At 45.8% G+C, this 12387-nt stretch overlaps 1 protein-coding gene across 1 annotated transcript in view; it reads left to right on the top strand.

Moving 5' to 3' along the window:
• MYO3B (myosin IIIB) overlaps positions 1-12387 on the top strand; it is a 1488954-nt gene that overhangs the window by 541890 nt on the left and 934677 nt on the right. Inside the window, exon 15 of the mRNA XM_086956107.1 lies at positions 7891-8020. Within this exon, the coding sequence (XP_086812233.1) occupies positions 7891-8020 (130 nt within the window). The remainder of the gene's footprint in view (positions 1-7890; positions 8021-12387) is intronic.

Below are 12387 nucleotides of genomic sequence, written 5' to 3' on the forward strand. Positions count from 1 at the left end.
TCCTATTTCAAAGGACCTATGGCCTCAATTAACTATTTCTTAACGGACCTCCAGGTTTAAATTAACCCGCTGAGTGCTCATGACGGCTCCACGTCGTCATGAGCCATGGGCAGCGCTTGCTCATGATGGCGTCGAGCCGTCATGCCACTGCCGCTCCGCCTACTCGGCACTTACTCCCCGCCTGTGCGGACGAATTAATGAGCATGCGTGGTCATGACGGAACCAGGCCGTCATGAGCACATGCTGCCCGTGACTCAGGACGGCGTGGAGCCGTCATGAGTGCCCCAGCGCCGCCCTCAACCCCTAGCCCCCCCACTCCCACCGCAGCCGAATTCGTGGCGCAGGGAAGGGGTTAAACTGCCTTTGACATGTTGTGAAGTGGTAACTGGTGTGAGCCTTAATGCCAATTTGTGCAAGGAAATATGTATGTACTCTTAAAAAATATTTGTAAGTTATATTATTATGGCTTCTTAAATTTACATGATTTGTGCAGCTTAAAATGTTTTTTTCTGTTTTAATGCTATATTCAATAAAGACAAATCACAAATTCATCCATGTAAATTAGTTGAAAGATTTATTTGCAAATATATTTTTTACTTGCAATTTAGACTTAACTTGTAAAGTTTATTTTAACAATTGAGCCTTATGTTAACGTTTATTTTAACCCTCGAGTTTTTAGGTAGAATGTGTACACATACTAAACTTGCAAAAAGAGACATGCTGCCTGGTGAATATTTTGATATGAGCTGCAACTTTAGTCTCTTTGTATGAAGTGCTTCTGTGGTTTCAAAGCCTGCAATTCTGAAAATAACAGGCTTTGTGACTGCAAAAGCACAAGACACATTGTACTAAAGGTACTTTGTGATTTAGAAAAGTCTTTCTGCCTCACAAATTACCTTCTGTGACTCATTCACAATCGTAGCGAGGAAGGGGTGTGACGTTAATATCATTGCAAATGCAATTATATAATTGAATGCTTTGTGAGACCTGACAAGTGGTGGTAAATCATTCACAAAATGAAAGCTGCCGTGGTAGGACACCTTGGTAGCTGACAGTCTTGGGGGGAGCAGACAGTGCCCCGACTTCCCCCCGTCCCCCTGAAGTCTCTCGCATACCAGTATTTCTCTTGTCAATTAAAGGGGCATGGTGTGCGTTTACAAAAAATGTTGTCATGCAAGAAATACATATGCAAGGATGGAGGACTGCTGTCTTTCATAATTGTCCATCGATGCACTTGCAGACAATCAGAGGGGAATGTTAAATGCTCCTATTCATAATAATGAGGCATAAGGTTGATTAATAAATCAGGATCATTACAAAATGAAGGACAGGTTGCACAGTATTCAGGGGCCAAAGCACAAAGGCATTTTGGAATTACTTAAAGTAGTTCTTCTGTAGTGCTCTTCTCTGTAGTCTTAAATACCTTTGTGAATGGCTGTTAAAACATTTAACAAGCATTTACAATGCAATGGTTTCGCCTTTGGAAAAGTTAGAGTTATTGGCATTGCTCATGACATTTCTTTTTTTTTTACTTATAAATAAATGGCATTGTTATTTATATTGCCAACAGCTCTCACAGCCCACACAGCTCTCTCAGCCCACACAGCCCACAGCCGACACAGCCCACACAGCTCTCAGCCCAACACAGCCCACACAGCTCTCAGCCCAACACAGCCCACACAGCTCTCAGCCCAACACAGCCCTCAGCCCACACAGCTCTCAGCTCTCTCAGCCCACACAGCCCACACAGCCCTCTCAGCCCAACACAGCTCTCAGCCCAACACAGCTCTCAGCCCAACACAGCTCTCAGCGCTCACAGCCCTCACAGCCCACACAGCCCTCACAGCCCTCACAGCCCTCACAGCCCACACAGCCCTCACAGCCCACACAGCCCTCACAGCCCACACAGCTCTCACAGCCCACACAGCTCTCACAGCCCACACAGCTCTCACAGCCCACACAGCTCTCACAGCCCACACAGCTCTCACAGTCCACACAGCTCTCACAGTCCACACAGCTCTCACAGCCCACACAGCTCTCACAGCCCACACAGCTCTCACAGCCCACACAGCTCTCACAGCCCACACAGCTCTCACAGCCCACACAGCTCTCACAGCCCACACAGCTCTCACAGCCATCCGCCCACACAGCTGTCACAGCACAGCAGTTGCTCTCAGTGCAAGTGTGCACTGCAGCAGGTACTGTAGTAGAATTGGCCTATACCATGTACTGCACTGTGACATTTACACAGCACTTCATCCCCGGGCAGTGGAGCGCTCTGGTTTGCACGGAGATCCTAGGTGCAAAGGTTTAAGATGGCGCGGGTTCGAGCGTGACCAGTGCCTGTGATGCTGGGTGACGCGTGTGAGGTCTGGAGATGGGGACTCTGCGCAAGCGCAGATCGGCCCTCTTACGTGGCTGGTTATAATATACTACTTTGCACAAGCGCAGACATGCCCTGCCTCTTGGTTTCTTATTCCTGCTGGCACGGAGTGGCGCATCTTCGGCGTTTCACCCGGTGCGAGATTTGTTGAAGGAAGGAACAGATAGGAGAGGGGCTGCTCCATGACACTGTGGTTGCCTTGACAGTAGGTGCTCACTTTTTTTTTTGCTGGGGGAACGAACAGACAGGCTGACATTGCAGCACACACATAGAAAGACGGACGTTAGACACTGCAGGCACACAGACAGACAGAGACTGCAGGCACACAGACAGACGGACCTCGGACACTGCACGCACACAGACAGACGGACACTGCAGGCACACACACAGACAGACAGGGTACGATTTGTTGCGCTTTATCAAGTGAGATTAACATAACCCTGCACATTTCACAAAAACAATACATTCGCTAGATCAGTACCAGTGGGTTCCTCAAAGGGGGGTGTTGCAGCAGACATTAGAAAAAGCTGCAAATGGCGCAGTTGTGATTGTTGCTCCCGTGGTCCCTTAGCCCAGTCTTACCCATGAGCACTGGTGCCTGGAGACATTGGCCCTTTTGGGGGTTGGAGAAAGCGGTCTGCACCAGGGAACTAAGGCATGGACCCAGTTGCCGAGACTGACTCTCCAATGGTGCAAGATGCTCAATCTAGGACGAGCAGGCCTCCTACATGGAGGTTAGTTGTGGTATTTCACATAAATAGTGTTCTAAAGGAAAAGCACAGGGATTTCCGTGTAAGAGTGCTAATCCGGAGTCGGGCACAGAGGGGTGCGGGTACAGGCCAACCAAGAGCTCACAGCAGTTGGTTGGTGGTAGAGGGGTTAGGTGACTATGTATAGCGGACTCATAACACGGGGGAATAATGTTAAAGTAATGTTAACATTTTATATTGGTTTTTTTTGCGATGTGCCATAAAGTTTGCCGTTCTAAAATAAAAACTAAGGCATGAGATTGTAAAATCTCGAAGCAAATTGTAAAGGTGTGGTCTCAGGCTATCTTGGTGGGGTAGAGTGTGGGGAATGGGGAGGGGCGGAGGGGTGCCTGTATTTTAGGGGACTGGTCGCAAAGGCCCTCGATGTGTCCCTTCCCTAAAATGTGCAACTAAAGCTTTTCAGGGATTTCTCTACCAGGTACAGTAGCACACTCGGCACTGCCGACCTCTAGGTCACTGTTGATATGCGATTTGTCTCACTGATATCTCCAATTGATATTTCAACCACAAACCATGGTCTTAGATGACAAAAGAAATTGTTATAAGTCTGTTAGCACTTTATGCTTTCCCGGAAGCAGTCAAATGTTTCCGGAACAATATCCCTACTACTCTATTACCTCATAGATCTATCCCTGCTTGTCTTATTAGCATATGTTCAGGGACTTGCTCTAACAAACCTTGCATTTTTCTGGTTAACAGGGTTATTAATAGTGCTTGAAGATTCTGGGGTTTGGTGCCTACAAAAGGACATTAGTTTCCTTGATGACATTCTGCAGAGGTTGGAGTTCCCACGTAGGAACCTGAAGGAAAATGGTTAGATTAAGAGTCCTCGATACCATTCTCATTTGCCTTCAAAGCTGGAAGCACTGATGGGCACGCTAGATTGGGATTCCTTCAAACATAGCAATAGATGCTCAGGCTTGTGAAATAGCTATCTTATGACAAAGTCTTGAGCACCTATACCTCCAACCTGAATGCCAGGCTTTTTTGTGCGATTTCCCTCAAGTGTGCACACCCTCCTTCCACGACAACTTCAAGTGCTCCTTCACGCATCATTGACTTCTTCATATGCATGGCCACAACTACAACCTCAGGAGTTACTTGATCTAGAAACCTGAAGTTCACACTTTTTGACACCCCCTACACCCTTATCTTCAGGTGCTATGACCGCTGCAACATCAATTTTAGGTGGCCCCCTGCACACCAAAATGTATGTGTTTTTATCCATCCATGAACTCAAACTTACATAGTTTTTCCAGAGCTCTAACTTCAAGTGCCACCAGCACCCTTAACACTCGGTGGACCCCCTGCAACCCCAAAAGGCTGCGTCTAGTCCACCTTCTACACTACAGGCATTTCACGCATCTTGTGTGTGTGCTCGTCCACCCTCCAATGCCAGTTGAATTGGTCATCTTCACTTGACTCGAATGGATCCTTCAGTCTCAATACTCCAAACTCTAATTATTCTCATGCTCACGTGCCTCAAAATATTCATATGTCCTTGTGTAATGTAAGTGTTGCTCATCTAACGTGCTCCAATACCAACGGGTCGAGTTCGAGCTATATAAAAAAAAAATGTGAAAGAATCTGCATGCATGCCTGCAGACAGCCAAGGCATGAATCGCGAACAGGTTAGCTCCAAATTCATAGATTGCTTCCGAATTTGGAAAAAAAAGGTAATTACCGTGCCCTTCTCGGATCAGGATCATGTGTCAGTTAAGATGGGGAGGAGGATTGCTGGCAAATAGAAGCACACTTTAGAGATTAAATTAAAGACGACCAATCGCCACAAGGGTATCGACTTCTTGCTCAAAAAACAGGGGAAAATGCAAGACAGCAAAAACACAAAGAATGAATTAAAGACCCTAGGAATCTCAGGAGACACATGCGAAAGGGATTAATTGATAATCTCTGGACCAGACAGTCCGAGTAACAATGGACAAGTATATATTTGAGCCAACTCCACGTCAAAGACCGACCAGAGGCATGCACTCCCTCCCGCCCCCCTCCAGGGCCGTGATCACTCTATAATCCTCAGGGCAAGGGTGAGGCTGCGGAGAGTAAGCGTGCTAGGGGCACCTGATACAGGTGGTGGAGAGGTGAATAGAAATCAGAGAGCTTCAGGAGGGCACAGTTTGGGATTTTCCTTTGTTCACTGGGGTCAATTAGTTCTCAGAGAAGGTACTAATTGCAGGGCTTTCTAGTAACCTGGGGTCACAACTTCAGGTTAAGGATTGAGCATGTCCTGCTGAACTGGAAGTGAGACAAACCATCAGCCAACACGTGTTTTACCGCAAGAGATATCCTGTCGGTTCTACGGAGGCAATTCGGGTATTTTCAAGTTCTGAGAAGACTCATTTCAGTCAGAGAGCGTCACTTCCCTTTTCAAAAGTTACTTTCATACAGATAGAAACGATCTTTCTCGAGGTTTGTATTTATTGCAAAAATGTAAAAACCTGAAACTAAAGTACAATAAATAGACTCAAATACACAAATGGGTGTGAAAGACAATGGCTTTTTTTCAGGTGTTTGTATTGTTGTTTTTGTATACGGCTGCATACACACGTAAAGCCACACATCCAAGCCTGGGGTAGGGGGGCTGGAACGGGGCACAGGAAGGCGGGTGCCGGCATGCGAGCACGAAGGGCTCGGACACCCTGCCACACGGAGCCTTCCCTAGCCCATTTGACTTACCGGGCACTCTGGCGGGGGCTCCTTGCGGGGGTCGCATTGCTCCTTCTCTCCGGACTTGCTTTGAGTGACGGCCGGACTCCAGATACCTCCGGGCGCGCGCGGGGACGCCTCTCAGGTCGGGCCAATCTCTGCCCGGCCCAGGAATGACGCGGGGGAGTCCCGGCGGCCGAGGACCAATCGCCGGGCTGAGGGGGAGAGCTGACGACGGCTGGCCGGGGCAGAAGGTTACTCCTCAGCATTGGAGAAGCCAAGAGTTCTCTCCTTTGGCTGCTAATACAGGCCACCCTTCTTCTCGCATCCGCGGCGGCTTCCCCAGCAGTTCCGGTCTCCCTCTCCACACGGGAGACCGGCAACGAACCACCAGCAGGCTTCCCCCGGGCAGGGGGAAGCGGAAATGGCCGCCTCGAGGCCCCGCCCACGTCGCACCACTGCGTGCCTGGCTTCCTGCGCTGAGGGCCGCCAATGGCAGCGCGGCCCTTGGCAGGGAGGCGGGCGCAGCTCCTCTTGCTCGATCTCCGGGCCAGCGGCGGTGAAATCAACACGGAGCAATGCCGGGTGGGCACCGGCCTCCAATAATTAAATAAAAACGGGGTGGCACCCGTAAATAAAAATATAACAAGCGGGAGGGGGCGGGAAAGGGGGAGGAGAGACGCTGACGACGGAAGGCGGGTGCCGGCAATGCCGGACCAGACACGGGGGCGTTCCCGGCGTCGCGTGACGTCGGCAAAAGCCAAAGAATCTCGGGAACGCCCCCGTGTCTGGTCCGGCATTGACGGACGCCTCTCTGTTCCAATGGCTAGCCTCCATTTATGGAGCTAGCCAATGAAGCAGAGAGGCGTGTTCAAGTCACCCATACTAGAAACTACAGATTTCTCTGGAGGCGGAGCTTACAGCTCCGTCCCCCAGCGAAACCTAAAAAGGACTGGGTCCTCTTTGTACTTTAAGTAATAGGGAGTTGGACGGTTCTGGACTGATTCACAAAGTTGTGAATAAAAGAGTACTCCTGTAGTAGTATTTCCTGTACTTATAAATGGTTTCATGAGCCGGCTCTCGAAGGTGCAAAAAGCACTAACTGGGTTGTGACCTCCTGTTTTGGGCCCTTTGGGGCACATGCATCAAGATTAGGAATTGCGATTCCTTAATAGCGATTTTTAAGGAATCGCTATTTAGGAGTCGCAATTCCTTATGCATGTAGGAATCGGACAATAAATAGCGATTCCTACAAATTCCCTAATAGTGAATCGCAAATTGCAATTTGTTATTAGGGAATGCATTCCCATTCATTTTATATGGGCCCATAGGAATGAATTGGAAAGCATTTGCAATTTGGGATTACCAAATAGGTAATCGCAAATTGCGAATGCAATTGCAAGGGTGCTAGGGGGCCTAAGGCCCCCCTAATGCACCCCCAAAAAAGGTAAGTGTGCACATGTGGCGCACACACATGCCTTAAGGGCATGTATATGCGCCACATGGCACTTTGAAAAATGCAATTTTGTGCATTTTTCTAAGGATTTGCAAATTAACATCAACTTAATGCAAAGTCGCATGTTTAAAATGCTTCATGCATGGCATTTAGGGAATGGCAAATTGCGATTCACTAAATGCATTCGCAAAATAGGTAATCACAAAAATTGTGATTACCTATTTTGTGAATGCATTTAGGTTTAATGCATCGGAAATGGCTTTTTACTGGTCGCAAACGGGATGATTCTGCGAATCGGCCCGTTTGCGACCAGTAAAAAGCTTGATGCATGTGCCCCTTTATTCCTACTCTCAGGTGCTGAAGCGGCACAATCTCTGATGGATTCATTGGTATTAAAATATGGGTTTTAACGTGTAAACAACAAAGTGGCACACTGATGCACCTGTGAGTGAGGATCTCTATTTTTAAGAAGGGATACTGGAAAGGCTTCTCGCAATAACTAAATATTTCCTGCTTACTCACCTAAAGGCACATTTTTACCTAAATTTACAGAACTATGTCTGCACTCTCAAAAGTTATTGCTTTCATGTTCTTAAGCTATCTTGTTTTGATTTTAGGTTTTGTATGATGCCTATGGATTCCTTGAGAAGAACAGAGATACGCTTCCTGCTGATATTGTTGTGGTTCTGAGAACATCGGAGAACAAACTTCTTCAGCAGCTGTTCTCTAACCCGTTAACAAAAACAGGTACTTTCTAGAGGTCTGGTTAAGATTTTAGCTACGAGTTATTCAGGCTTTTTGGCCTTGAGAAGTTACACTATTCGACATCAGGGGGAGAACCTGCATAAATACTTGAAGTTTTAATATTATTCCGTAGTCGGCCCAGAGTTTTGTGGTGAGTACCACAAAGCACCCCTTAGACATAGCCCACCAGAGGGAATAGGTGGCTCAATATCCCAGGAAGGACGGTAAATCTGCTGTAATCCACACAAAACATTGAATGTGGGTTTGGTATGCAGTTTTAAAAAACATTCTTTATTTTAATTTTCACATATGTAAGCCTCGTGAATAGTAAAAGCTCTTACTCTACTCGTGCATCACTTGTACTTATTCACAATCCTAACATGGCAGCCTCTGTTTTTACTGGTGCTGTAGATTAAAGAAGTGTGTGCGTGAACAAAATGATAATCACTGCTATGATTTGCTTGCTGTGCTGAACACATGATTGACTGAAAGAAGTGTGTATTCTTTTACCCTAAATGAATCCAATATGCATTCATGTCAGAAGCATTTCTTTTATCAATACGACATTATTTATTTTACCCTGGTTCATATCACTGTTTGCAATCACACAATAGAATTTTGTATGTTGTAAATACTGAAGGTCACATTAGAATTGTGCTTCTAGTCCTTCAGAGGAAGCATTTTAATGAGAGCTTAGGATTCCAAAATAGTGTAGTGTTTAGTCACTACGGTAACACAAACTGTTGCGAAACGTCAATGTTATTAGTTGAGAATGTAAATCATCAGAAGAACAAGACAACAGTACAGCATCAAGTGGTAAGATGCCTCACCCTCCAAAGGTACTTTATTCCCAGCCCCAGAGCACCATTCAGATTCATCATCAAGAGTGTGCTCGTCTTAAACGCTTTTAAGTACATTATCAGTTTGTTAATTCTACAGAAGTATTTGGGGATAAAAATGAAACATTCTAAACCAATATTAGCACAAATGTCACCACTAGAAGCCAGGACAAAATCAACAGTCATAAAGTTTTATATAATCACAGTTCTTCGTGCTACTCACTGATTATTTATTAGCTTATGACCATTAGCCACTTTCCTTAGCACCTTAGCAACTTAACAAACCTCATGGATTTACAAACTCCTTCCATAACTCAATAGCAATATAACAAACAATCATGACAAAATGTTTAATAGCTGCATTTCATATCCAAGTTAGCAAAAACTGGACCAGTCTTTGAGGTAGGCACACATAGACTTGGTTGCGACAAACTTAGCACTTTCCAGTTTGATGAGGGACATCTCTCTGACTGGACAGTATTCCAGATGGGAAGATAGTTTATGGCATCTCAACTGGTGTAAATATGGGGGAAGTGATTAAGGCAGGGTGCTTAGGTATGGTCACATTACACTTGGCGTGTCCCATGAAAATACTTTCATTTCCTCTTTCGCAAAGTACTCCATAGCTACCAGACACTAAATGGATAGTACAGGTACAAATTTTGCTTTGGCAAAGACACAGTCCAGTCTCCAAGGGTAACGTGTTGTGTAATCATTTCATTTTTTTAAAATATATTATTATTGATTTTACAAAGGAAACAAGACAAAAAAGCAATGAGCTAGATGCTTCAGTATTAAGCACATATCTATCACACACTATAAACCGGTACATACCAAGTTTTGATAGTGAGTTGCATGGTAGTCAATACATTATGATGCCTGCAACTGGGCAGGCCTAGAAAAATACCTTACCCTCTTTCAATCGTGCTGTTAATCAGACCTTTGGATAACAATCCTTCTGTAGAGAGTTACTGGATCCTGCTGAGGAAGGTGCACAAACAGTACCATGGGGCAGGGGGGGGGGGGGGGGGGGGGGGGGGGGGGGGTCCCTATCCCACAACTGGGGCGAGAAATCTCTTGGGCATGCTACAGGCAGGGGGGCCTGAAACTTTACAGCGGTCTAGTATCACTGTTGGTGTGCTGTACAAAATCATGTAGGATTGGGTCCTAAAACTCTGCCAATGAGTACTTGCATAGACCTCTCTTTTCTTCCCTGCGGAGGGCAGTAATGTCCACGTTTGTCCACCGTATAACTTTGTTTCTCCACTTTAACGACTGGGGAAAGAGCGGGGACTTCTTATATATTGTCACTGCTCGTTTAGTTAAAAGGCGAGTTAACTCTGTAAATGCCATTGTGGCCTTCTTGTTTTTGCATCTAGGAAACACGCCTAGCAAGCAATGTTGGGCATTTGTGACATTCGTTCTCTCAATGGCTTGCAAGATGTTGTGAAGCACCTTTAGCCAGTATATTTGTGGTAATGAGCACAACCACATCATGTGAAGTAAATCTGCACGAGATGCTCTGCCACTGCTGGATAGATTGAGTACAATCTGTGAGGGGTCATGTAGGCTCTATTGAGAATGTAAAACTGTATACACTGAAATCGAGCATTCCTGGGGAATTTTGTGGTTGTACTCGAGGGATCTTAGTCATTCTGAGTCGCTAAGCCCCAGTCCCAGAGATGTCGCTCACCAAACTGTTAGGGGAGCTAATATAATGTCCCGTTGGAATACTTTAAAAAAACACATCACAAGGCATCAACCATGCCCAATGTTATGTAATGTATGGAGCAGTGGGTGTGTATCTGGTTCTCTGTCTACTACATTCCAGTATTGGGTGAGCGCTCGCTGAACGGTGCCATGAAGCAAAAAAGAGACACTATGAAGCTCATACTAGGCACTTGCAGTGACATGCATCAACAAAACGTTTTGCGATTCCTTATTAGCGATTTTTAAGGAATCGCAAATAAGGAATCACAAAACGGGATGCATGATTGAAAGTGCATAATATTTGCGATTCAGTAAAAATCGCAATTTTTACCGAATCGCAAATATTATGCAAATTCCAATTTGCGATTTCGCAATTCCCATTGATTCCTATGGGCCAAAAGGCCCATAGGAATCAATGGGAATTGCGAATTCGCAAATTAGAATTTGCAAAATGTTGATGCATTCCATGGGTGCAGGGGGGGGGTCCAAAGGACCCCCCCTGCACCCCTGAAATGTATTTTTAAGTGCATGTTTCAAACACACTTGTCCTAAGGACATGTGTGTCTGTAACATGACAGTGTATTTAAATGCAAATTTGAGCATTTTAATACATTTTCGCAAATTACCACGAGGTTCAACCTCGTGGTAATTTGCACCCCCTAATTGCGAATTCGCAATTTTAAAATTAATCATGCATTGCTTTTAAGGAATCACAATTTTGCGATTCCTTAAAAGCAATCGCATTTTTGGAATTCGCTAAAAATAGCGATTTTACCAAAAATGCTTGATGCATTCCAAAAACCTATTTAGGAATCGCAAACGGCCGAATTTTGCGATTCGCACCATTTGCACTTCCTAAATAAGTTGATGCATGTGCCTGATGGTTCCAGAAAGGACAGCAGTGTTCCATTGGAGAACAGATCACCCAGGTTGGTGATTCCTTTAGCATGCAATAGTGTCAATATTCGGAGTGCTAAGGTACACCTTCCTCTAGGGATGCTCCAAATGGGAAGAAGTAGTGAACATGGGCGTGATCGGGCAGCATGGGGGGAGTATTGGGCCATAAATAACAGAAGAGTTCTTCATCCAGAACAAGGAAATCTGGGAAACAGAGTGCTTTCTAGGGCACCACTGCATATTGGAGCAAGGGATATTTCTGTCACCTAGTGATGATGTTCCCAAGCCAGCATGCCACCCACTGGAGTTGCGCAGGAAAGAAGTAATGTAGGACGTCAGGTGCTCCCATGCCCCACCTGATGATAGCAACCTGAGCTTATGTAGTCCATCTCTAAGTCTCCCCCTGTCACATACCAGCCCTACCAAAAGGGAGCCAAGTTGTCAAAGAAACTTGAGGGAATCAATACTGTGAGCATCACCATCTTTGGCAGGGCAATTCGCCCTGCCATAGATAATGGGAGGCTAGTCCAAAACTGGGACTGAGAGTGCAGTGATTTCACCGTCCTGCCCAAGTTCCCTTCCGAAATATGTGTGGACTCATGGTATATTTGAATACCAATGTATCTATAAGGGGTCCAGGTCAAAGGTCCCCATTCAGGCAGATCTCCTGGTGCTCTGCAGCTCTGCTGCTGCTCCGCTGCTCCTCTGCCTTAAGGATGCACTTCCACTGAACTGGCCGACAACAGTGCAGTACATCTTTCCCTTTTCGTCCCTGGGCTTAGGATCCAACCCAAAATAACTTATTTGAAATTGAACCAGCGAAGTTGGAAAAACATCTCGGTCTGCATGCTCAGTAATGTATTTTCAGAGAACTCTCAGGTGCCTTTCCAGAATACAGACATGGCTGTGTCTAACTTTGCATCT

This window comes from Lissotriton vulgaris, chromosome 2_1 (assembly GCF_964263255.1).
Source record: "Lissotriton vulgaris chromosome 2_1, aLisVul1.2, whole genome shotgun sequence".
NCBI lineage: Eukaryota > Metazoa > Chordata > Amphibia > Caudata > Salamandridae > Lissotriton > Lissotriton vulgaris.